The 27845-nt window shown below is 45.7% G+C and overlaps 1 protein-coding gene across 1 annotated transcript in view; it reads right to left on the minus strand.

Annotated features, from left to right (window-relative positions):
- The window catches only part of SNX29 (sorting nexin 29), a 569236-nt gene that overhangs the window by 493476 nt on the left and 47915 nt on the right, over positions 1–27845 (minus strand). Inside the window, exons 5-8 of the mRNA XM_007462815.1 lie at positions 12231–12411; positions 9111–9181; positions 7684–7932; positions 5147–5522 (exon numbers count right to left, since the gene is read on the minus strand). Of these exons, the coding sequence (XP_007462877.1) occupies positions 5147–5522; positions 7684–7932; positions 9111–9181; positions 12231–12411 (877 nt within the window). The remainder of the gene's footprint in view (positions 1–5146; positions 5523–7683; positions 7933–9110; positions 9182–12230; positions 12412–27845) is intronic.

A 27845-nucleotide genomic window follows, 5' to 3' on the forward strand; every position in this document is an offset into this window, starting at 1 on the left:
CCCCTGCATCGGCAGGCGGACTCTCAACCACTGCGCCACCAAGGAAGCCCTGTCAACTCCTCTTTTAAGGCCTGTCTGTAGACATTCTCCTTTGAGCACTCTCGAGCTTTTGGTCACACGTTTGACACGGAGCAGGACACGCATCAGGTAATAACCCTAACAGACTTTTGCTACCTGTGTCATTTAGTCCTGCAGGTAACGCACAGGACGCGGCACAGAAGAGGGAGCGCCCCCCACCTGTGTGCCCAGCCTCAGAGCCAGGTTCTGGGGTGAACTTGGCTCTGCCTCTAAAATCTGTAAAGAACCGCCCACCCAGGGCTCTGATCCAGCAGCTGGCAACCAAGGGGACTCCCGGACACCCAGAGGTGGCCAGGGGCGCCCCTCGGGACGCGGCAGCAAAACCACAGGCCTTTCCTGGCCCCTGCACCAGCTCCAGGCAGGTGGGATTTTCTGTTGTTTCTAAGGGGACATCTTGCCACTCTCCAGCAACACATGCAGAGCACAAAGTGAAGTCAGGTCCCACCAACTAAGGTTCGGACCCGAGTAAAAGTGGACAAAGGCCTCCACCTAGAAAAGGAGTTACACTGAAGTGATTCCTAAAGCAGAGACCTTCAGAATACGGCGTCAGAGTCGGGCTTAGAAACAGAACCAGTGTTGCTTTTCATTAGAAAAGTAAGACACTTATTTTAAAACCTACAAAACGCCATAAAGAGGAGGGGGAAAAATACACCCAAAGCCCCATTACCCAAAACAACTGAGGTAGACACGATTTCCATAGTGTCTTTTTTTTCTTTCTTTCCTCACGTGCTTTCCTTTACGAGGTTGTAATGAAGCTAGATGTAGGTTTTTATATTTTGCTTTTTTCATTCAATATTAATTCATAATTTCATCTTCATACTACTTAGATACTCTTAGATGTCATTTAAGATGTTTAAGATCCGGAACATTAAGATTTTAAGATTTAGACTACAAAATATTCCACGGTTAACTGTTCCTCTGTGGTTGCACATTTTCGTCAGGTTCATTGCTCAGCTTTTCTAAATTAGCATGTTGGTATCTAGATGCAGCAAGCTTTTTCCTGAGGCTGGTCCTCAGGGTAACTTCCCAGCAGTGGAATTACTAAATCAAGGGGGATAAACATTTTTAAGGCTCCTGACATTGTGTCAAACTGTTTTCCCCGAGGGCTGTGGACATGACCAGCGCTCTATCAGGATGACCCTAGCACCAGCCATACCTCATCATTATTCCACAGTTAACGTCTACTATGTGTCTGGAAGATTCCAAGCATTGAGGACACATTGAGAGCAAGCCTTCCAGGCAGGGCGCTAACCCAAAGCTGCCTTTCACCCAGTTCTCTTTTTAAATCTTGACGAAGACGATGGGCAAAACACAGTGTTTGGTTTCACTTTGCGTTTGCTTAATTGCTGGTGAAGTGCAACGTTTTTCATGTTTGTAATTCTTGTTGAACTATATTTTCACCCCACTTCCCTGTTGGTGTCATGGAGCACACATAAACTGACAGGAAAACCCCTTTCTATAATAAAGATATTATATCCTCTTTTAAGAAAAAACAGGGACTTCCCTGGCGGTCCAGTGGTTAAGACTCTGTGCTTCCACTGCAGGGGGCACGGGTTCGATCCCTGGTTGGGGAACTAAGATCTTGCATGCCACCTGGTGTGACCAATAAATAAATAAATAAATACTTTAAGAAAAAAAACAAAAGCAAAGCCAACACTTATAAATACTGAGGTAGTTAAAAAACTAAAAACAGAACTACCATATGACCCAGCAATCCCACTACTGGGCATATACCCTGAGAAAACCATAATTCAAAGAGTCATGTACCACAATGTTCACTGCAGCTCTATTTACAACAGCCAGGACATGGAAGCAACCTAAGTGTCCACTGACAGATGAATGGATAAAGAAGATGTGGCACATATATACAATGGAATATTACTCAGCCATAAAAAGAAACGAAATTGAGTTATTTATAGTGAAGTGGATGGACCTAGAGTCTGTCATACAGAGTGAAGTAAGTCAGAAAGGGAAAAATAAATACTGTATGCTAATACATATATATGGAGTCAAAAAAAATGGTTCTGAAGAACCTAGGGGCTGGACAGAAATAAAGACACAGACGTAGAGAATGGACTTGAGGACACGGGGAGGGGGAAGGGTAACCTGGGACGAAGTGAGAGAGTGGCATGGACATATATACACTACCAAATGTAAAATAGCTAGTGGGAAGCAGCCGCATAGCACAGGGAGATCAACTTGGTGCTTTGTGATCACCTAGAGGGGTGGGTAGGGAGGGTGGGAGGGAGACGCAAGAGGGAGGAGATATGGGGATATATGTATATGCATAGCTGATTCACTTTGTTATAAAGCAGAAACTAACACACCATTGTAAAGCAATGTTAATAAAATAAAATAAAATAAAATAAAATAAAATACTGAGGTAGGAGGGACAAGATTTTTCCTCAGTCATCGGACATTTTTCCTCAGTCATCAAAGAAGTGGTTTAACTGCCAGCAAGTAGAGGTGTAAACCCAATTTTTGGCCAACAGAGCATCTAAAGGACCATCAGAGCATTCGACTTTGCCAAAGGCCACTGCAACCCACCATGTGCTTCTCCCAGCCTGGCCCCTTTCCTCCCACAAACCTGGCTGTGCTATTAAACTTTTAAAGTTCTGGCCCCTCCAGGATCCTAGACCTTTCACGTGAATATTAGCTTAGAAGCAAAATGAAAGTATTACTCAGTAGGCCATCTCATCATTTCTCTCTCTTTCCCCAAGAGGCTCTGCAGAATGCTCACTCAAGATCCCTTCTTTATGCCAGGGAGTGGCTGTCCATAATCCATAGGGGGCCCAATGGCCTCAAAGGGCCCAGGCCCTGTAAAGGTCACCCTGCACTGTTTTGTGTTTCACACATCACAATGCTGGCAGCTATCCTGGCTCGCAAGCTGGCCTCCCAGCTCCAGCCTCCCCTCAATGTCACCAGTCCAGTAGGAAGAGAAATGACTGTATTTGAGGCCAAAAAACTGATTCGTGGAGTGAATCAACTCAGAGGTGCACTCACCTACAGAGACAGAGAATGCAAATGGCATTTCCTAAAAGGCCCAGAGGAAGAACTGTAGGCAAGTGTGATGGTTAACTTTATGTGTCAACTTGGCTAGGCCGTGGTACCCAGATATTTGATCAAACATTATTCTTGATGTTTCTGTGCAGGTATTTGTCTTGATGAGATTAAAATTTAAGACAGGAGACTTCGAATAAAGCAGATCACCCTCCATAATTTGGGTGGGCCTCATCCAATCAGTTGAAGGCCTTAACAGAAAAAGACTGAGGTTCTCCCAAGGAAGAAGAAATTCTGCCAGCACACTGTCTTCAGACTCAAATTGCAATTCTTCCCTGGGTCTCCAGCCTGCCAGCCTACCTTGCAGATTTTGGACTTGTCAAGTTCCACAATCACATGAGCCAATTCCTTAAGATAAGTCTCTCTAGATAAATACATACATACATACATACGAGAAACATACACACACACACACACACACACACACACACACACACACACACACACACTATTGGTTCTGTTTTTCTGGAGAACCCTAATATAGCTGGTCACAAGACTGGATGCAGGTACAAAATCATTCATACACAGTAAGCAAGAACAATGCTGGAGGGAAGCTACCCTAACATACTTTAGTAGGAGAAAAAAGCCTTGTGCATGAAAATGTTCATTTCAGAATGGCTGATAACAGAAAACAAAAACAATGCCAACAACCTACTCAACAACAGGGGAACCGTTAGCAAATCATGACATTGATCTGACCGAATACCAACCAATCGAGATTCATGGCTATGTAGAAACATGGAAAATACCTGACAGTACTATAAGCTTTGGAACACAGCACAACCTAACCTTAATTCCAGTTCTTCCCACTGGTTTGACAAATCTTAACTAAAGAAACTGGTCTTTCATCCATCAGGTGGGGTTGACACCCACAAACCCCCCAGGGCAGCTCTAAGTATTAGGATACAGTGAATCTGCAGTTTGCCTCATCTGGCCTGTCCCAGATGATCGACAAGGTAATGCTACTAACATGGATATGCATGTGAATGAGGATGAGAGTAAAAATCAAAGACAAAAACAGGGAAAGTCTCATGAGAAAGAAAAGAAACTCCAGTTCAACACATGGACATGCAAAGCTTCGGGCTAGAGGCACACTGTGCCCCCCTCCACTGCACCAGCAGGCCTCGGGGTCTTCATTTTACACTTTCACGGGCTGGTTTTGAAGCCAGCCGTGACTAGGGTTGCACTGCACACCACAGAACCCAGGTGAAGAGGTCACTAGCTTATTCGGCATTAAGAGTAAGACCAAGCACAGGAATTATTACGAGTTACAGTATAACAGCAGCCACAGCTGCCTGCATTCTTTCTTGAAGTGCCAGCACCCGTGCCCAAGGCCCAACACGCAGGGCCCCATTAACTGGACAACAAATCTACAAAGCAGATGCTGTTTTTCTCTAGGTCTCACATGAGACCTGAAGCTCTGGGAGGTGAAGAAACTCATCCAACCTAGCCTAACCTAAGCCATGCAGCTAGTAAATGAGAACCCAGGTTGTCTTGATTCTAAGATCCAAGCTCCTAACTATGCTTTTCTGTTTTACACCTTCACTTGCACCAAGCCCCTCCTGCAGGTATAAATGCACCGCAGCTCCAGTGTTAAGGTGGCGAGTGCAGGCTAGTTACTGCCGTTCACACCCCTGCAAATAAACACAGAAGTTACCAGCTGGAGACTATTCTCTAGAATACCCTGCCTCTCTCCTGAGCTTCCTGGGCTAGTGGCAAGTAAGAGATGCAAGCAAAATCCAAGCAACAAAAATGAAAGACACAGACATAAAGCAAGAATTTCAAGGCCTACATCTTGACACCAACTTTGCAGTAAGTACCTTCAAATAGTATATATGCTCCCTTCTCCTTAGTTCTCAGGAGTGGAGCAAGCTCATGCTCCTTCTTCTGAAATCAAGATCTGAAAAATGAATGATGCCCCAAACAAACAGAAAACTTGCAGTCTAATTTCACCCAATACTATAGAAAAAGCCAGCCACCCTTCCTCAAAAGCTCAAGCAGAACTTACTTCTCCGGCGACTCTGAGTGGCCCGGGCACTTCTTTCCAGGTGTGCTCCCGTACACGTCGTCCTCATTCTCATCCACATCTTCATCATCGATGCTTTTCACATCGAGCTTCTGGTACCCAAATTCCCCATTCAAAGACAGAGAATCGATTTTCCATGAGTTGCTGCTCTGACTTCCGTTGGAATTTGGCCCAAAGGGGCTTTCAAAGGCCGTCATGATATTGACCGAGGAGCGGTCGGAGTTCTCCTCGGAGCTTTCCCCCGCCCCAGGGATCTTCTTAAAAACATCCCCAGAGCTCTGCTCGTCTTCCTCGTCATCAAATGAGATGATGTTAGTCACCTTCTTTTTCTTCTTCCTCTCTCTTTTACATTTGGCATCTGGCAAAAGATATGAGATAAGAAAAAGCAGGCAAGATAAAGCGATGATGGAGCCATCCTGCCTCTAGACTGTGGAAAATCTCTACTATTCTACTAAAAACTAAATCTGAGATAAACTCAGATTTCTTTTAACCCTTGGAAAAAAAATTTGTCTACGGGAGATCAAGCAAAATGGATGTGAGCCTCTACCTCTGATGTGAACATATACGCCCTAGAGTATATATTACAATCATTCCTTCTAAGCAATCCTTCCAAGCATTTTGATTAAAAGGGTGAATCATTATTGAAATGAATTGTATTGTATCAAATGGAAGTATCTTTGGAAGATACTCTCATGGCTGGGAGATGAGACCAAGAAAATCAGTTTAGGGATTGTAGTCGACTGTTTAACAGCCACAATTCCTCCCAGCCCAGCACGATGCCCCTTTACAGTGGGGCTTTGCTGTCCCCCATCAAGGGTGCTATCTATTTCTCCACCCTCTGGAATTCAGGCTGACTTAGTGCTCTGCTTTTAAGAACAGAGTGTGGCAGAAATAACAGTGTGTGAGTTCTAGAGCCTAGGCATTACCCTCATGGAATGCTGCCCTGAAATGACCATGGAAGAAGCCGGTCTAGCTTACTGGAGGATGGGAGACCATGTGGGGGGAAACTGAGATGCCCCAGCCAAGAGTCAGCACCAACTCCAGGTGCATGAGTGGGGCCATCTTGAATCTTCCAGCTCAGTCACCAGCTGAATGAACCCCCATGAGGAAGCCCAGGTGAAACCACCAGAAGAACCATCCTGCCAACCCACAGAATCATAAAAAAAAAAATAAGTTGTGGTTGTTTGTTTTAAGCCACTACATTTTGGAGCATTTGTTACACAGCAAAGGCTAACTGAAACAGAAGTCAAGACTGCCTTGGTGACCAGCACTTAGATGAGCCAGTTTGCTCACCCATCTTAATCATCAACCTTGGGTGTGAGGCACTTTGGAGCCGATTCCAAAAAGTCAAATCCATCTAAACCAAGGTGTGACATGGTGATACTTCACCAGTGTGTCCCAACTCTGAGACAGTGTCAAAAGCAGGTTCCCAAAATGGACAGAAAAGATACTCCTTTGGCCAGTTTTTGTTTGTTTGTTTGTTCGTTTTGTCCATGCTGCATGGCATGCTGGAACCTAGTTCCCCGACCAGGGATCAAACCCGCACCCCCTGCAATGGAAGCACGGAGTCTTAACTACTGGACTGCCAGGGAAGTCCCAAGATACTCCTTTGGGTATGCAAATTCCAGCATCTCTGGTACACAAAGTTATCAACAGTCCTGTTTCTATGTCATTTGCGTGGGGTCTCTGCTCGAGAAAGAGAGGGCAAGACAGATAAAGCCAGTGTGCACCAAAGACTCCATGGAATTCTAAGTCTTCACCATCATTAATAATTCCAAAGGGATGACCATGATTACAGCTTCGTTTAAGGGATTTGAGAATACCAGGATTAAGCTCTCATACCCAAAATTTCCAATTTTGCTGTTGCAATATTCTGGATGTCCCAGAAAGTTCAAGGGGTATTGTAAACTTCTCACAAAATTAATCAGAACTGAATCAACTTTCCTTTGCCTCCTCACAGCCTAGAGTCAAAGCTGACCAACTCCTCCCTTCCCCCGGCCTCCACTTAAATGTCATCCCCGCAACGGTATACATTCTCCATAGCACCCTGAGCTGGGCTTTCACCCCACTCATCAGAAGGATAATTAAAGAAATGAATGGATAAAGGAATAAAGGAATGAAGATCAACTTCCCCTGGCTTCACGTGACCATCACACCCTCCCTTTCAGTTTGCTCTGACTGAGCTGTTGGCTTGGTTACCCTATCATCTTCACATCTCAGGAAGGCTCTCAGATCCCTTTCCAAGTGAATAAGGGTAAGAAAGATAAACACATGGGGACTTCCCTGGCAGTCCAGTGGTTAGGACTCCATGCTTTCACTGCAGGGGGCACAGGTTCAATCCCTGGTTAGGGAACTAAGACCCTGCATGCCACACAGTGCAGCCAAAAAAAAATTAAAAAGATAAACACAGACATCAACTGAAAATATGAGTGCATGAGATTTCACTCCCCTTGGCGCTTTCAGATGACACAATCTGTCATCCTCACCCAACCCTCTGTCCTCCCCTCGTTCTCGCTCACCGGCACTGATGTGCTTGGACATGACAGGCAGGTGGTCGGTCTCCTGCTCAGGCCTGATGAGGATGGAGACGGCCGAGGATGCCGTGATCTCTCTGAAAAGGCTGCTCACTCCTTGCGTGGATTCCTTCAGCAAGGAGGTCACATTCTGCGTGGATTCCTTCAAGAGGTCCGAGACGGTGGGAGCAAACTTACTCTGCCCGTTTAAATCCTTGTTGTCGATGTTAATTGCGAAGAGTATGGAGTTCAGACCTGCCCCCAAAAAGGGAAAAGCCTGGTGTGTCTGCTGTTCAACAGTCACACTCCAACACAATAAACAAGCTGCAGACGTTATAGTACACAAGAGGGTACACACTCGTCTCAAATGGTGATAAAAACCACCCACAAAACTGGGGTCAGGAGATACCCGCTATCACTGGAGTTGAGTCTTTCCAAATTCTCTCCCTATCCGTCAGGAAGACAAATGAAAATAAGAAGTCAACTGGGGGGGAGGTTAAGGAGTAAGTTCTGAGGTCGGACTGCCTGGGTTGAATCCCAGCACTGCCACGTACATGCTCTGAGACCTTGGGTCAAGCTATTCATGACCTCTGAGCTTCAGTTTCCTTATCTATAATAGGGGGACAGCAGCATCCCTTACAGAGTATTAAAGACCATCACCCATCGAAAACAGCTCAGTAAGCAATCAAACAATGTGTACCAATATCATTACCATTATCACTTTAGGCAAAAACTTGCCCTGGTCTCCTATGGCCCACACAGGACATCATGGTCACCTGACTTTTCCTCATCAATGGACAAGCCTAACATAACTCTCAGTAGGTGGGACTCAGTGTAAACTGAGGGAAGAGAGAAAAAGGAGGCAACAAAGGATGTGGAAGAAAGAAGCAAGTTACCCACTTTACCCTTTGAGTGACAGTCAAATGTTAAACAATTTAACAATTCATCAACTAGCATCAATGCAGGGCTTTCATGGTAACAAATCATGTACTTGACTCTTTCTCACATCTCATTCTCTCACAGCCCTATACAGGTGACTGCCATGCTATCAGGATTCCCACGTCACAGAAGAGAAAAGTAAAGGTAAGAAAGCTCACAGGATCTGCCCCAGGCCACCTGCCAGACAGGGGCAGAGCCAGGCTTCAAAGGCAGGTCTTCTCCCCCAGTTCCCTGGATCTTTATATTACACTTGCAAAGCCATGGCCGAAAACCCTCAACCCCATGCTTTCCCAGCCAGGGTATCAAATTCTAGATAAATGGACTCAATTGCTCATCACCACTAAAGGAAGGACAGTGGCAAGTGACTCATTATTAATTCGGTGAGGACAGGGAAAACCAGAGCATCCCCTGGAGTTATAAATTCACTCCCAGGCAGCCTCTTCCACTCACCAAACTTCACAGGAGCCCCCGCCCTTGGCCCTGGCCAGGCTTACCAGCTGCCATGGTAGGAAGCATGCTAGACCTTTCTTCATCCATCACAAAAGCCCAGTCTTCATAAAAAGTGCTGCAAATTGGAAAACAGAGGGAAAAAACTCTGAACAGTGGTTCTCAGCATCTGTCAGCCAAACATTTCCCACATATGGTTCCCTGGAAAATCCATGCCTGGTTATCCCAGAGTGGATATACGAGGTCTCTGCTGGGCTGAGGCTTCTGGTTATAAACAAAGGATTGAGCGCATATATCCTACAACTTCCTCACTGGTCCCCTGAGATCTTTAGAGTCCCCTGAGCTTGAAAGTACTGACATAGGCATGAGATGTACATGTGGTATTTCTGAAGCAGAAAGGAGAAGGGGACAAACAGAGGGGTGACTTCCACTCAAGCTATGTCTCTAAAAGACAGACAGGAAATCCAAGCTGGCCCACAGGGCCTCCCTGATTGGGTTAATACAAGAAGAGACAATTTCAGTAAGAAATTATAGTTCCATGGCTCCATCAACCAGGGCATTTGTATATAACACCAGCTTGGGCTGCAGCCCAAAAGCCCAAGTTACCCCTGGAAAGGGCTAGGAAGCTAAAAAGGCCCACAGATCTAAACAGCAGTGGGGGAGGAGGGGGACAGAAAGGCCTACAGGTCAGTCCATTGTTCAAGGTCATTCAGCAATAAATGGTACAGCCAGGGCTCCAAAGCAGGTCTCCCAGCCTCATTCCCCAGCTCTTTATCTGATCCCCCGTTAAGCAATAACAAGCAAATACCCTCACCCCTCAGACTTCCCCGCCAGGTCAGAGAACCCTAAACTAACGGAGTCAAAACCCAATTTCACTGAAGCACAGTCAGTGACGGGTGACCTGGAGTTCAGCAAGAGACTGGATGCATAACTGCTGAAGCGACTGAATACAACTAACAGAAAGAGAAAAGAAACACATCATTTTCAACATACTCAACCTGGCAAAAATGTCAATGGAAGCACAGACTACACGTTCAAGGTGGCTCTGCAACTAGACCTCTGATTCCTGAATTTGTGATTCTTTACAAATTGGAGCCAGTTTTCATGCATGTAAATGAATTTGGTTTTCCCACATCAAGTTAGAGTGGCTAGTGATTCAGGTAAGTTCAACTTTGATTCTTAACAGCTGATTCATTTCAACTGCTCACTATTACATTCAACCTTGACAATGAGAGCACAACTCTGAACTACAGCTGTCCCTTGGTATCCATGGGGGATTGGTTCCAGGACCCACTTCGGATACCAAACTTTGCAGATGCTTATATAAAATAGTGTAGTACAATTGGCTCTCCAAATCTGCAGATTCTGCATCCACGAATTCCACCAACCACAGATCTTAAACACGGTACTCAATCTACGGTTGGCTGAGACCACAGATGCAGAACCTGGGGATAGACAGGGCAGACTGCACTTGTAAATGATCTGCTGGAAAGAGCTTCACACACACACACACACACACAAACTATGATAAGAAACATGAGTATGTTTTCCTTAATGAAAGCTGGTTAATGCTCAGATGTACACACAGACATTCGCAGCCTCCCAACTCAGACCCTAAGCAGCACACAGGTACAGCTGATGCCAGTCGTTCTGGCCCCCATCCCTACCATTTCATATCCACAGGGTCTGAACACACAACCGGACAAGGTACCACAAGCAACATCAATAGGAGAACTTCAAGGGTATCTTTAACAGCCTTAGGGCACAATCCCAGAACACCTAACAAACTACTGGTAGAGAGGTGACCACAAGCAACAGAAGAAACAGAAGAGGAGACTTGAGCCAGGGAATGCACAGCAAGATATGAAATCACAGAAATGCATCACGGCACTAAGGAAATGCCAGCTTAATGAATTAACTGACATTTCAATGTTGAGGATCTGGGCTGATGTGGAAGTTATTCAAGGGACCAGGGCAGAATTGACCACTGTCCCTTTGCATCATCAGGTGACACAAAACAACATGTCTAGTCCACCCTTCTCAGAGGGAAAATAACAGTGAGAGAGAGAGAGAGAAAGGGACAGGGAGAGGAAGACAGGGAGAGGAGAAAAAGGTCACAAACACCAGCATACAAGCAAAATGACAGAAAAAATACCAACATGTTAGCAGAGTTATGTCTGTGTAATTTATGAGTGATTTAAGTTTTGTCCCAGAGCGTTCTACAGCATTGTCAAATGTTTCTGAAGGGAATATGGCTGACTGTGCTAACGCTGATGCACATTCAGTGCCGTCTCCCCATGGCTGTGGGATAACCATACCTCACCCACCCTGCTGAGCTTGCCTGTGGCCGTGTAACTTGCTGGCCAATGAAATATGAGTGGGAGTGAGCATCACGGCGGTCAGAGGCTTTAAGAGCCAGAGCTTTGCTCAGCCACAGCCCCTTGTCCTGCCTTGGCAATCAAGAAAGCATATGTAGAGATGGAGCCTCTGTCAGCCTGGGTCACTGAGGTGAGACCTCCCACCCATGACAGACATGCAGCAGGGGGAAGAAATGAACTCGGCTGTCTCAGGCCAATGAGTTTTATACGATGCTTGTTATGGCAGCATAACCTGGCCTATACTAACTGACAGAGTGAACTTTATGATCAAGAAAAAAAGAAAACAAAATAAAACAAGATGTTGTTTTATAATAACAAATGACTTCTCTCCCCAACTTAAAACTTCCCTATTTCTTTCCATCAGTTTGGGGTTGATTAACCTCAAAAAAACCAAAAGGAGCTGTACAGTACGCAGCACGAAAGGTTAGACACAACATGAAACTGGGCACTGAACACCCAACATCTAAAGAGAAAGAAATTCTGAATCCGAAAGAAACCCAGATTAAAATTCCAGCAAGTGGGGCGCAGTCTGTGTCCTAAGACAACAGCTCTCTCCACACCCAAGGCCTTAATAATAACAAGCATCTATTGAGTGCCTGCTGCATGCAGCTGTCATGCGGAGGGAGCCCTTTACAGGCATCCTCATTTAGTCTCTGGTCGACTGTCCCCACAGTACAGCTGGACAAGCTGGGGCTGGAAGAGGGGAACCCGGCTGCCCCAGATGCAAGCGGGCAGATACTACGATGGTCACCCCTCGGCGCACCCCCTCCCCGAGCCCCTCTGGGGTACCTGAGCCTGCTGTGGTCGGCCAGGAGCATGTGTAGGTAGCGCTCCAGGGAGTGTTCGTTGAGGGCGCAGCGTAGCCAGGCGCGGCCGCGGCCCACGTCCGAGGCGATGTGGCGCAAGGCGTAGAAGCGCTGCAGCTCATGCTTGCTGAGGACCTCCTTCACATAGAGCCAGAACACGGGCTCTGTGGAGACAGTGGGACCGTGCTGTGGGACACGCATCGTTTGAAGAGGAACACGCTTGGGCAGTTTCTGGTTTTGTTTTTTTTATTGAAGTATAGCTGATTTACCACAATGGAGAAGAATATTAAGACAAAAAAAAAAGAATTGTATGTATGTCCATGGGCATGTTTGAGAGTTGTAAAAGAGTTACTTCTTAGCACCAAAAAGGAAGATACCTGAGAGTATATTGAGAATAAAAATGAACCCCCCATCCACCATCCAGAGGTGACAACCAACATTAACATTTTCAAGTCAGTCTTTTTGCCTGCACTTTGCTTTTTTATACAAAATTGACATCTGTGGTAGCTGAATTATGACCCCCAAAGATAACCATATCCTAGTCCCCGGAACCTGTGCATGTTACCTTTTACGGCAAAAGAGACTTTGCAGGTGTGACAGGTCATGTCATTACAGGTGTGCAGGTGTGTCCTTACAGCAGAATGACCCCTGTAAGGATCTTGAAACGGGGAGATTATCCTGGGTAGTCTCTGGGGGCCTGACATAATCACAAGTGTCTTTAAAAGAGTAAGGGGGAAAGAGAGCTGATGCAGAAGAGAAGGCAGTGCCATGACCAGGGAAGCACAGCCTGGAGTGATGCAGCCACAGCCAAGGAATGCCAGAAGCCACCAGAAGCCGGAAGAGGCAAGGAACGGATCCTGCCCTGGAGCCTCCAGAAGGAACCAGCCCTGCCATCACCTTGACTTTAGCCCAGTGAAACTGACTTTGGATTTCTGCCCTCTATAACTATAAGAAAATTAGTTTGTGCTGTTTTAAGCCACAAACTTTGTGGTAATTTGTTAGAGCAGCCATAAGAAATTAATACACCATCACAATGTGTGTTCTATATGTATATGTATATGTATGCATGTGTATATATATAAATACACACACACGTAGCTTTGTATCCTGACTTGTTTCTTTTCTTGTCTAGATCATGAACATTTTCCTGTAACATGTAAAGATCTCTGAGAACGTGATTTTTGATAGCTCCCCAGTTAAACACAATTTATTTCAGGACTGTTGGGAACATAATATAATGCCAATTTTCCCTGTATAATGCTTTGAACATCCCTGTACATAACTCACTGTCCTTGTTTCTAGTTCCTTAGGGGAGATTTCCATAGGTCTGAGCAGATTTAAGGCTTTAAGGAAAGCTAAGAAGTTTGTTTTTATCCATAAAATAGTCATCGTGTCGCCTCACATCCTGCTTTTCTTGTCTACATGCACATAGATGTTTTTCATAGGTGTGATTCTAGTGTATACCTAATTTTGTAACCAACCTTCTTTACTTAAGGACCGTTCATCAACACTTTTCAATGCTGCCAATAATAACGGCAACAACAGCGATAGCCGCTGCTACTTACTGAGCATTAACTATGTGCCAGCCATTGCACCCAACACTTTCCATCCGACCTCAGTCCTCACAACCACCAAGGCCATCTCCATGTCAAAGACAAGGCCCAGACAAGTGAAGTAACTGGCCCAGTGACACACGGTTATAAGTGGTACAGCAGAAAGGGACCTCAGAGCTGTCTCCCTGCAAACCACTTCATCCTGCCTTGCAAAGTGAGGGGCGCTCTGCCTCCTTGAAAAGGATCATGTTCACAACTGCTCGATATCCCAAGGGGAAAACTGCTGAGTCTCTGCTGCCAGACGGGGATTCTAATCCAGGAGCTAAATAGGCTCAGACCCCTCTGAGAAGGTGACAAGAGCTTTGAAGCTTCCTTCCAGAAAGATGTGAATACACACATCTCCATAAACTGGACAGCAAGTTAATAAGCTCACTCTAAGATTGCAGTTCAGCTCAAGTAGCACAGACTGTATTCTTCCCAGTAGCCACAAGCTGGGCGAGGCTATGGGCCGCCAGGTAGACAAGAAGGACTCGTTCCTAACAAGCTTCCCGTCTAGCTGGCAGGACAACAGGTGAGGAGGTCTTCAGCGGAAGGACCCTGGGCAGGTTCCCTCAACCATGCTAAGCTTCAGACTCCTCTCCCTTAAAGTAAGCCCCAAAGTGCAGAATGACCTAGGGTTACTGGGATAACTGGAGAAAAGGGGGGTAGAACACTGAGCATGACGTCCAGCTCATGATGACCAACCACTGTTTGCTAAATAATTATCTTCTTATCCAAGAGCATTCATGTTGTTTCCTCTTTTCCTTTTCCTGTTAACAGCATCTAAATGTGTAGGTACTTATGAGTGTGTGTATGCATCTGTGTATCAAGTCAACCTCTGAGATCATTTAGAATAAACATCTCAGGAACGACTGGTAAAACCAGCAGCAGGGCAGTTTACTCAAAATACCTTCTGTCTCAATCCCTAAAAGCCAAACTAATCCCCTTCCGAAACCCATTAGATCAGCCCAAACCGCACAAGTGCAAACAGCCTTCTTTCTACTGGAAGCCTCTCTCAGAACTTGGTGAGAGTACCACTCTGGGCCAGCCGGCTGACTAGCCAAAAACTTGTTTTGTAACCCACCAGACAACCACCAGTACATCCATCATGATTCTAATCAAGTGACTCTCACCTGCATTGTCTTTCCTGAAAACTGCAGTCACCTCCCTCTGACCCTGAGTACACATGAAACACCTCAAAGTGTGTTTTCACCTTTCAATTTCTCAAATTGCTTATCGATACAGAATCCTTCTAAAGCCTGCCTGGGTGATGCTGCTGACGATCATTATTATCCCAGCAGGGCTCCGCTTCCACTGCCAGAATTAATGTGGTCTATTTGAAGCACAGCTCACCTGCCACTTAACACTTGCAGTGTCCATAATTTAGTTTGGGAATATACACTTATCTCTTGTTGCTTTAAACCGGAGGCTGATTCCAAAAGTGGGTGAGGGCTTCTGGTTCCCCCAACTCCTTAAAGCCATCTGACGACAAGAATAAGAGCCAAGAAGGGGGCACTGAGGTGAGCTACCTAGGGGCACCTGCTGACAGAGGATGATGAAAGCACGGGGCCTTTGGCAAAGCTTCTAACAGGCCTCAACTTTCATCGATGCCAAGAATTCAAGAATGCATACTTTGAGGGCAAAATCCCTGGTGCGAATTCTACTTCAAGCATTGCGTGACCTTCAGCAACATAGTCTGTCCTTCATTTTCCTCATCTGTAAAATGGGGAGAACTACCTGCCTTTGAGGTTTGCTAAGAGGGAAAAAAAATGAGACAATAAAGCATGCATATGAAGTGCTTAGTACCAAGGCAGGCAAACGGCATCCCTTTCCCTTTCTTCTGGCAGCTGCACCCCTCTTTTCTAGGGGAACCATGTTCCATTTGTTTCCCCGTGAAGTTGCTTTTAGCACTACCAAACTCTCCCTCCCACAGGGGCGGGCAGGTAACCCAAGCTGGTCAACCACCTGGCCACAGCAGGGCAGGCGCCTCAACTTGCCTCACTCAGCACCCCCTCATCCTGGTCCTGTTTGATATTTTGTGCGACTTTTGCGTGACCTTTGTGTGATGGATTTTTTTCTGTATTAATTTTGATTTTTTTTAAATATTGCATGAAAATGTTATTTATCTTGATCGCTGAGCTTTTGGTGTTCCCTTAAATTCTGTGGCTGAAGTGAGTGCTTCACTGGCCTAACCCTGGACCACGGGGCCCTCCCCACAACTTCTGCCTGAAATGCTAGAAGAGAAGCCTTGTCTCCCTCCAGAACTGAAGTCAGCAAACAAAGGCCCAAGGGCCAAATTCAGCAACCCCACCCCTCTTTTTGTAAATAAAGTTTTTGTGTTTTTTTTTTAATTTATTTTTGGCTGTGTTGGGTTTTCGTTGCTGCACAGCCTTTCTCTAGTTGCAGCGAGTGGGGGCTTCTCATGGCGGTGGCTTCTCTTGTTGTGGAGCATGGGCTCTAGGCACGCGGGCTTCAGCTGTGTGGCACGCAGGCTCAGCAGTTGTGGCTCGCGGGCTCTAGAGCGCAGGCTCAGTCGTTGTGGCGCACGGGCTTATAGTTGCTCCGTGGCACGTGGGACCTTCCCGGACCAGGGCTAGAACCCGTGTCCCCTGCATTGCCAGGCAGATTCTTAACCACTGTGCCACCAGGGAAGCCCTGTAACTAAAGTTTTACTGGAACACAGTCATGTCCATTTGTTTACAAGTCATCTGTGGCTGCTTTCCTGCTACAAAGGCAGAGCTGGCACGTTGCTACAGAAACTTATGGCCCACAAAGCCTAAAATACTTACTATCTGATCCCTTAAGGAAGTTTGCCAACCGCCGTTCTAGAAGTAGGAGCTATAACTGTCATGTAAATCTGGCGCTTCCTGGGTCCATTTCCCCTATCAGGTAGAGTGGCCCACCTGGGAAAGATGCCAACCCACAGAGAAGCGGAACTGGGAGAGACCAAGGGACAGATGTAGGGGATGCTACTCCACTGGATCCAGCTCAACCCCTAGTTTCCTTGGTTACTTCAGTCAGTAAGTGCCCTTTGGCTGTCACCTGCAACCAGAAGAAGCCTAATGCAGGGAGCCAGGGCAGGTTCTTCAACCATCTGACAATCATTCTGGGGGCCGAGAACATGGCAGGCCCTGAGCAATGCATGCACACATTCAAGGGGTGATGGCATCCCTCAAAAATAAACACACATACAAAAACACTGCTCAACAATAAACAGAAAACCCAACTACAAGGAGTTAGGCTCCTTATAAACAAAGAAAGGCTTATTTTTCTTAATTACTTAGTCTGGAGGTAGACAGCTGGTTCAAAGGCTCTGTCATGGGCAGAATCTCTACCCTCTACCCTAGCTGTCTCTGAGGACTGTCAACACTCTGGGTCTCACATTCACAACTGGAGCAGAAGAAAGAGGTTAAGATACAAGTCAGTTCTTGGGAATTCCATGGTTGTGCAGCGGTTAGGACTCTGCACTTCCACTGCAGGGGGCACAGGTTCGATCCCTGGTCGAGGAACTAAGATCCCACATGCTGCAGTGCAGTCAAAAATAAATAAATAATTTAAAAAAAAAAAAAAAGATAAAGCCAGCTCTATCACTCCCTTTTTTCAGGCAAGAATAAGTTACCCCAGAAAAGCACAAGGGAGTGGAGAACATGTCAAAACTGGCTAAATCACTCATGAGCCATGACCTAGAGAAGGACATCCCACAGCCGCAAGCAAAATCAGGGTTCTGTTAAGCCAAAGAAGAAAAGGGGAAAGGATTCTAGGCAGGAAGCTAACAGAATCAGCCATACATCGTATCAACCATTCCAGGAACAAAAGGCAAAACCAAGTGCTTCCATATTCCAGCCTGAGACCTGGGTGAGCAGAGGTGCCCCCAAATCCCAGTCACACCCCAATCTGCATGAGCCCGACTACAAGACACAAATGCAGTGGCAAAGCAGAGTTTCCAATGAGGGGCTGGGCTCTGTCACGTGGCCATCACCCAACCAGCTACAAGACGCCTCCTGGAACTAGAACACAGGGGCTGTGCTTTAACCGTGAAGAACACATAATTAAGACTTGTACAAAGTATGTAAACTTGGGACTTTTTTTTTTTTCACTTTCTTCAATTGCAGTAAAACATACATAATAAAATTTACCACTGTAACCATTTTTCAGTGTATAATTCAGCAACATGAAGTACATTCACAAGGTCATGCAACCATCACCACTATCCATTTCCAGAAATTTTTCATCATCCCAAACAGAAACTTCATACCCGTTAAACACTAATCCCCCCCATCCTCCCTTCCCACACCCCCTGGTAACCTCTGTTCCACACACTTTCTGTCTCTACAAATTTGACTATTCTAGATTCTACGTATAAGTGGAATCACACAACATGTGACCTTTTGTGACTGGCTAATTTCACTTAGCATGTTTTTAAGGTTCATCCATGTTATAGTAGGTAGCAGTATTTCATTTCTCTTTATGGCTGAATAATATTCCATTATATATAGTATATACCACACTTTGTTATCCATTCATCTGCTGATAGACATTTGAGTTGTTTCTACCTTCTGGCTCTTGTGAATAATGCTGCTATGAATATTTGTGTGCAAGTATCTGAGTCCCTGCTTTCAATGTTTTTAGGTATGCATCTAGGAGTGGAATTGCTGGATCGTTTGGTAATTCTATGTTTAACTTTTTGAAAAAACATCAAATTATTTTCCACAGCAGCTGTATCATTTTACATTGATACTTTTTTTTTTTAGTAAAGATGGAATTGTCTTTATTTCTCTGCAACGTTAACTCTGCTATTAAATTTCCTTCCAGTTGTTTTTAAACTCCCTTCACTCAGAAAAAAACTAAAACTTGCCAGTTAAAGGTAACTTAGCCACTTCCAGTTTTTTTAATTGTAGTAAAATTCACTTAATATAAAATTCACCATTTTAAAGTGTACAATTCAGTACTTGATACATTTTTTAAACTATTTATTTATTTAGCTGCATTGGGTCTTAGTTGTGGCACATAGGATCTTCGTTGCCGCTTGCAGGATGTTTAGTTGCAGCATGCAGGATCTTTTAGTTGTGGCATGTGGGATGTAGTTCCCCAACTAGGGATCGAACCTGTGCCCCCTGCACTGGGAGCGCGGAGTCTTAGCCACTGGACCACCAGGGAAGTCCCGGAACGTGATACATTTTTAAAGAATGAATATAGATCCATTTTGCTGTACACCTGAAACTAAAGCAACATTGTAAATCAACTATACCCCAATAAAATTTTTTTTTAAAAAGAATGAATAAATGCACCATGATCTGAGATGCTGGAATGCTTTGGAAGACTTCAGTAGATTTAAACTTAAACACCCCTACTGGCTCTACAGAACAAGTGACAATTATCTTGGTAGAGGTGAAAGGAGATCACAAGAATAAAGCAAGAAAAGGAGGATACATTACCACTTACTGCCCAGACGTGACTGGGCTCCCCACTACCTCTCCACTTCACCTCATCCCACTCTCCCTGCCACTCGCCCTGCAACAGCCTCACTGGTCTCCTGGCCGCTCCTCCAACCAGCCAAGCCTGCTGTACCTCAGGGCCCACCCAGCCATGAGAACAGAAACCACATCAGCTAGGCCACTGAAGGAATTTCAAACAGGACATCTGTTACAGAGCTTTTGGAAGAGCCAGAAAGCCAAACAGGAGATAATGAGGGCACCCAGAGATAACTGACATCAGAAAGCTAATCCATCCCTAAAGCCAGAGGAACAAAAGGTGTTCCCAGGCGGTGTAACCAGGGTTGTGGGCAACAGCTGGACTGTGGCAGAGGCACCTAGGAGGAAAGTGGGGGGATGAGGAAGGCCTGACCGGCAGCCACGGGGGACCTCCAAGGACCATGAAGGAAGCACAGCCACGGCTAGAGATGCCCCCTGAAGCAACGCTGAGAGGAAGAAATATTCCAGCTCCCTTCTTCCACTCACCTGCTGACCGTATCACCACCTCCCACTGAAATGAAGGGCAAGGGGACCCGGGAAATAGAGTTTGCAGGGCAAGGGCAGGGAGTCAACTTGAGAGCAAACGAGAGACTGATTGCTACACGCTTTTGAACCTGTTGAACCGCCTGGGATTCCTTCCCCCAATAACAGGACGGCTAATTCCTTCGCTTCCTTAGGTCTCTATTCAAATGTCCCCATGAAGAGGTGTCTCTGACCACTCTACAGAGAAGAGGAAAAGCTCCACCGTGGCAGACTGCTAGTTGCGCATCCAAATCTATCCTCTCTTCCACCTGAATCCGCAGACTAACTACACATCCCAGCCTGCTCTGCAGGGGCCAGGTGACTCTCAGGTGCCACTACTCCCTGGCACCCTTCACCAGCCCGATTCACTCATCTCTGTCAGCTGTCTGGCCCCTGTGATCATCTGAAGGCTGAGTTCCCAGCTCTAACACCTCTACAGAGCACACCTGGCCTTCACCCACGTGACACAAGGGCCTATGGTACCTCCTTTATGAACAAGTGGGAACTTTCTCCACCACTTCTAAAACCTGTGCCCTGTTTCCTTTTAGGGATGTACTCCATCCTCTGCGCAAGAGCCATTTTCATGCTGACAGAAGCGAAGCAAAGTATCCATGGAACCAACAGGCTGGATAATAACTCAAAACTGACAACTCCGAAGCCAGGTCTGAGTCTTAATTTACAGGACATCAAGATTAAATACCTGGGACTTTCCTGGTGGCGCAGTGGTTAAGAATCCGCTTGCCAATGCAGGGGACATGGGTTCAAGCCCTGGTTTGGGAAGATCCCAATGCCGTGGAGCAACTAAGCCCGTGTGCCACAACTACTGAGCCTGCGCTCTACAGCCTGTGCACCACAACTACTACTGAAGCCCGCACACCTAGAGCCTCTGCTCTGCAACAAAGACAAGACACCTCAATGAGAAACCCTTGCACCGAACAAAGAGTAGCTCCCGCTCACCGCAGCTAGAGAAAGCACACACACAGCAACAACAGCAAAAAAAAAAACCAGCGCAGCCAAAAATAAATTCATTCATTCATTTAAAAAAAAAAAAAAGATTAAATACCTCTGAAACAGCCAGAGGTCCCCTTCGGCCAAGAGGCATCAGTCTGGCTACAACAAATCCTAATATGCTGGGACAGTTTCATCCCCCTTAATAAATGGCCACTGGCCCAAGCCCTCAGCCACTCGAGCAGTCAAGAACCCTCCCAGGACCCTATGGACATTGCCCAAATCCAGTGACTCACGGGTTAACACCTCGCCCGTGGGGGACAGTGCTCTGGCCCTGGCTCCCTCCCTAAGACCAGCACTTCCCCACCAGCTGCTGAACATTTTTATTGCCACCCTGGACATCTTCTCTGCCCCTTTGGCAGACATCCTCCCAACTCTCTTTCACCAGAACTAGCTGATTTGCAAGTTCTCGAATTCAACAGAGAAACACAAAGAGGGAACTGAAAACATGATAGGGATAGGAGGGTGAGGGAGTGGACTTCCCCTCACGATCAAAAGGATGGGCCTGGGGTTCTCCTGGCACATGCAGCTTCCTCTGCAATTTTCTACAGAAATGAAACTGTTACCCAAGGTACCCCGGTGAAGCAAAATATAAATTCCAATTTGAGTTAAATGCAATCAACCACTTTCAAAAATCCCCCCTGAGGATCAAGGAAGTAGGTTTCTCTAATTTTACAGTTGGAGCTATATTAATACTAATACCACCTGCTTTCAACTGTGAGGATGTACAGATGGAAGGGGGCGGGGTTTGGCATCCCAGGAGAACAAGCAGCATGACCTGACATCTGGGTCAACTGGGTCCTCTACATTATTCTGAATGTAGTTGCAGGCTCCTTCCAATACACTGGAGCTACAAATGTGAGCAAGGATGGACCCAGTCCCTGACCACCGAGAGAGGGAGACAAGAAAACAGTGGTGCCACACGAGGTCTGGTGAGAAGAGGACTCAGGACCATTGCGGGGTGGGGGAGGGTCGTCACCGATCGGAGGGGCACCATCCAGCTAAACTGGTAGGGAGCTCATGAAATGACTTTAGAGAGAAATCTGAAACTTCAAGAGACAACAGATCAAAACCAGGATGAGAGCTTCCCGGGTGGCGCAGTGGTTGAGAGTCCGCCTGCCGATGCAGGGGATGCGGGTTCGTGCCCCGGTCTGGGAAGATCCCACATGCCGCGGAGCGGCTGGGCCCGTGAGCCATGGCTGCTGAGCCTGCGCGTCCGGAGCCTGTGCTCCGCAACGGGAGAGGCTGCAGCAGTGAGAGGCCCGCGTACCGGAAAAAAAAAAACCCAGGATGAGACACCACTTCACACCCATCTGAGTAGCTATTATCAAAAACACAAAAAATTACAAGTGTTGGTGAGGATGTGGAGAAATTGGAACCCTTGTGCATTGCTGGTGGGAATTTCAAATGGAGCACCCCGGGCTTCCCTGGTGGTGCAGTGGTTAAGAATCCGCCCGCCAATGCAGGGGACACGGGTTCGAGCCCTGGTCTGGGAAGATCCCACATGCCGTGGAGCAACTAAGTCCAGGCGCCACTACCGAGCCTGCACTCTAGAGCCTTCAAGCCACAACTACTGAGCCCCGCGTGCCTAGAGCCCATGCTCGGCAACAAGAGAAGCCACCACAATGAGAAGCCTGAGCACAGCAACGAAGAGTAGCCCCCACTCACCACAACTAGAGAAAGCCCGCGCACAGCAACAAAGACCCAACACAGCCGAAAATAAATAAATAAATTTTAAAAAAATTAAAAATAAAATACAATGGAGCACCCAGTACAGAAAACAACTGTATGGTGGCTCTTCAAAGAATTAAACATAGAATTACTGTATGATCCAGCAATTCCACTTCTGAGTATGTAACTAGAAGAATTGAAAGCAGGGACTCAAACAGTTATTTGTACACCGATAGCCAATAAGTGGAAGTAACCCAGGTGTCCATCGACAGATGAGTGGATAAACAAAGGTGGTCTATCCATACAATGGAATATTATCCAACCTTAAAAAGGATGCATGAAGCTTGAAGAAATTATGCTAAATGAAATAAGCCAAATACAAAAGGACAAATATTATATGATTCTACTTATATGAAGTACCTAAAGTAATCAAATTCATAGAGACATAAAGCAGAGTGGTGGTTGTCAGGGGCTGGTGGGAGGAGAAAATGGAGCGTTATTATTTAATGGGGGCAGGGTTTCTATTTGGGAAGATGAAAAGGTTCTGGAAATGGATGGTGTGATGGTTGTACAATGTGAATGTACTTTTATGCCTTTGAACTGTACATCTAAAAATGGTTTAAATGGTCATTTTTATGTTATGTATACCTTATGACAATTTTTAAAAGAGAGGGGGAAAAAAATACAAGTTTGAGCGGTTGTGGGGGAAGGAGGAGGAGGAGGCTGAGAGGAAGCCCAAGGCTGGTCAGGGGACCTGGGTGAAGGGCAGAGCCATTCACCAAGCAAGGAACACAGGAGCAAACATGGGGGCGCGATAGGAATGAGAATTCAGTCATGCAGACCTTGACAAGCCCGTGGTACATCCAAATAGGGACACTCAAGAGGAAGACCGGGAGTGATCTGCGGGAGGTGTAACTAAGAGTAATCGACACACAGATAGCAATTTTCACCGAGGAATTCAGACAGTATGTGTAGATACAGGAGTCAACAACAGAATCTGAGGATAAATAATATTTAATGTTTGAGGGTGTAGAAGGGATATGCCAGGAAGGATCTGCAAAGAAGTAGAAAGTATGCCCAGAGGTTGTGGCATTACAGAAGAGAGGGGGAGACAAAGTGTCAAGGTCAGAGGTGCCAAAAGGCTGCTGAACAGATAAGGAAAGTTACAGTTAAATTTTATAAGACAGGCACCTCAATAATAAATGTGCCTCTGGTATGTTCTGAATCATGCCTATCACCTGCCGACACATAACCTCATGATGATATTTTAGTGATTAACAAGAACATCAAACTCCAAGGTTATGCCATTGAAATGCCACTTCTATAATCAGAATTCATCTCTTGAAATTCTAACCCCCAAAGATGATGGTATTAGTAGATGGGGCCTTTGGGTGGACCCTTAGGTGATGAGGGCAGAGCCCTCATGAATGGGATTAGTGCCCTGATAAAAGAGGCTCCTTCCACCATGTGAAGACACAGCAAGAAGGCACAGGCTATGAACCAGGAAAAGGAAGTACTCTGGAGTGATCCTGGTTTCAGGTACCTCGGGAATCATGAAATATAGTACTATGCACATTGAATGATGCCCTTCCTTCCAACCAAAAGGTATTTATTGAACATATTTTTACTGAAGAACCCATATACTTCTAGACACTATGCTAGGAGCTAGAAAGTCAGGAGGCCAGACAGTCTCAGTCACAACTCTGCCTAAAAGCAGCCCTAGACACTAAGTAGATGAATGTTTGTGGCTGTGTTCCAATAAAACTTTATTTACAAAACAGGTGGTAGGACATAGTTTGCTGAGCTCTGCTCTGAGTGCTCCTAACTTACTCAATACTTGCGGCTTGGACTTCCCTGGTGGTCCAGTGGGTAAGACTCCATGCTCCCAATGCAGGGGGCCCTGGTTCGATCCTTGGTTGGGGAACTAGATCCCACATGCATGTCGCAACTAAGAGTCTTCATGCCACAACTAAAGATCCCACATGCCACAACTAAGAAGTCCGCATGCCACAACTAAGAGTCCACATGAAGCAACTAAGACCCGGCACAGCCAAAATAAATAAATAATAAAATGCTGCTTAATTTACTCATGAGTTCAAATGGGGGAAGGCGGTCATGATCTTTCAGAGAGCGCTCTTTCTGGAAACAATATGCCATTATAAATAAAAGTAGGAGCTTCAGAATCACAATCATGTAGGCCTGCCTGAGTAGAAATCCCAGCTCTGCCACTTTTTAACTCTGGAACATTAAGGAAATTATTTCATTTCTTTGGGCCTCATTTTCTTCACCTGTAAAATGGGAACACTGTTATTCATTATGCATAATCATTTTAGCAGTAAAGTGGAACAATGGGCGTGAAGGGTCTAACGAATCCCCTGGGTCACAAGAGCTGCTCAATATGAGTCACTAGCAAACACTAAGAAAGTCAAACCTGTGGTTCATTGAAAAGAGCAGAAAACACCCAAGTGTCATTTCCAAGATGAATATGTGCTAATCACATTGTTCCTCCCATTTCTGGAGCATAGGTCTCCTTTTTTTTTTAAGTTGTCTTGCTTTTCTCTATTGTTTAAGTTAGGATGATTTTGGATGCAAGTAAAAAGAAATCCAACTCAAAATGCCTTAAAATATTAGGGAACTAATTATCTCACATAACATTAAGTCCAGAGGTAGGGCAGTTCCAGAGTTGGTTAATTCAGTAGCTCAGTGACATTATCAGGGTCCAAGTACTTTCCATCTTTCTGAGCTGCCATCCTGAATGTACTGGCTTTCATCTTCAGACTTGGTCCCTCCTCATGATTACAACATCACTGCCATAGCTCCAAACATCACAGTCTCACAAAACAACCCAAGGCCATAAAATAAGCCTTCCTGTATCTCTGTTTAAACAGCAAGAAGCTTTCTCAGAAGCCCCTCAGCAGACCTTTCCTTTTGGTCAGAATTGCATCACATGTCTATTCCTAAACCAACTACTGGCAGGCTGGAAATTATTATGGCTGGCCCGATCTGATCCAGATTTACTCCTCCTGTGGCTAGCCTCAGGCCTGAAGCTCATGACCACCCAGCATCAGAACAAAACCAGAGTTCTATTAGCAAGAAAGAAGGGACGGAACTGCTGGGTGGGGAATAACCAGTGTTGGCTGTAATGATTCACACTACCTTGCATAACTGGAATGGAAAGGTTAAACAAACCGTAGGACAGGCTTGGAAAATGCAGGCTCCCATCTCACCACCAGCAAATCAAATGTCTGTGCAAATAAATCCAGTCACTTGTCAAAAGTCAGAGGAAACGGCTCTACCGGGCACAGTAGGCTCTCACTTCTGGGGTCTGAATTCTAAAGAAGACACACAGGTGACCTTATTCTAAACTTCTCTGGGTCCTGCGTAACTCAACTAACTGGACGATCTATTCAAAGGGATTGCAGTTTGGGATGGACACTGTTTCCCATGCCCGCCAAGACGGCATAACTGCTGAGCTGGCAGCATAACTGCTTAGAATGATGTTTTACCTTACCAACATTTCATAGGTCAGGGATGTTTGGGTAAAAACCTCCCAAGTCAAAAACAAAAAGAGGGGCTTCCCTGGTGGCGCAGTGGTTGAGAGTCCGCCTGCCGATGCAGGGGACACGGGTTTGTGCCCTGGTCCGGGAAGATCCCACATGCCGCGGAGCGGCTGGGCCCGTGAGCCATAGCCGCAGAGCCTACGCGTCCGGAGCCTGTGCTCTGCAACGGGAGAGGCCACAACAGTGAGAGGCCGCGTACCACAAAAAAAAAAAAAAAAAAAAAAAAAAAAAAAGAAACCTGAATACCAAGCTAAAATCAAAAACAACCAATACAAAACCACCTAATAGAGAGCGAACTAGGGAATGGGAGATGTATGTGGGTACTGATTAAAATCATCACAAAACTGAAGGAAAACTGCCTGCAAACTCCCTTTCCCAGGCTACAGTTGATCTCAGAAGGAAAAGCTGGTACCTGATTTATAGAAAAATAACAGAAGATGGTCACGCACAGAGGGGGCACATCTGGCCACTGGAAAAGGCACAAGCTGAAAGCATCACTCCAAGGGTCCACTGTCGGCTGTGGAAGATTAGCTTGAACCAGACCAACTCCCCCACGAAAAAAACAGCAACTGAAAATGCCAGCCTTTTTTTTTTTTTTTTTTTTTTAATTAAAGCAAAACTGAAGGACTAGGATTTCTGCAAAGGCAAGAAAGACAGGAGGAACTCAGATCCCAAAGAGAAGGGAGGTCTACAGACATGACCCCTGTCTATAGAGCCTTATTTTGCCCTAAGGCTTTTCCCAACTACAGAGCTTCTCTGATGAGAAGTTAAGTGGAGCTTTCAGAATTCCCACAGGGTCTTTAAAAAAAAAAATTAGAGTTCGGGACCTGCAGATGAGGAAGGGCAATGGAAAACACCTCAGGGATTCAGCTGTGTACTAGACTGAATAGTGCCACCCAAAATTCGTGTCCACCTGGAACCCCAGAATGGGACTTTATGTGGGGAAAGCCTCTTTGCAGGTGTAATTTATTGAGATGAGGTCATACTGGACCAAATCTAACATGACTGGTGTCCTTCTAAGGAGAGGAGGGGACACAGAGAGACATGGACACAGAGGAAAGAAGGCCATGTGAAGAGAGGGGCCAAGACTAGAGTGATAAAGCTACAAGCCAAGGAATGGCAGGGACTGCTGACAAGCACCAGAAGCTAGGAACACACCCTCCCCTCAGAGCCTTCCAGAAGGAACCAACCCTGCCGACACCTAGATTTTGGACTCCTGGCCTCCAGACTGTGAAAAAGTAAATTTCTCTCTGTTGTTTTAAGCCACCCGGGGTGTGCAAATTTGCTAATGGCAACTCCAGGAAACTGATACAAGCTGGAAACCCCGAAGAACTACATCCTAGAAATACATCAGGCATCACAAATGCTAAAGGCCAGGTGTGAACTGGCTTGATCCCTTGACTGGATTAAACTGATCTCCCTCTACCCTAACTGTCTGGAAGCAACAGTAAATCCTCTCTGAAAAAAGATACAATCATTCCAAATTTCGAATTATCTCACGATTCTTCATACACAACATCTGGCATTCAGTCGAAAATACCAGATACATGCGAAGACAAGAATGTATTCAAAATCAAGACAAAAACAAGAAATAAGGGACTTTTGGCTACAGGCCAGTGAGAAGGTTAACAAATCCTCTCCCCAAAAAGCAACTATAAAACTGAACAAAATTGACAAAAACAACGGTTTTAGCACTCTAGAAACTGGCTTCAAAGGCTTACAACTTGAGAGGTGTTTACCCTTGAAAACTATTGAATTTCCAATTAGAACAGTG

The sequence above is a fragment of the Lipotes vexillifer genome, unplaced genomic scaffold (assembly GCF_000442215.2).
Source record: "Lipotes vexillifer unplaced genomic scaffold, Lipotes_vexillifer_v1.1 scaffold306, whole genome shotgun sequence".
Lineage (NCBI taxonomy): Eukaryota > Metazoa > Chordata > Mammalia > Artiodactyla > Lipotidae > Lipotes > Lipotes vexillifer.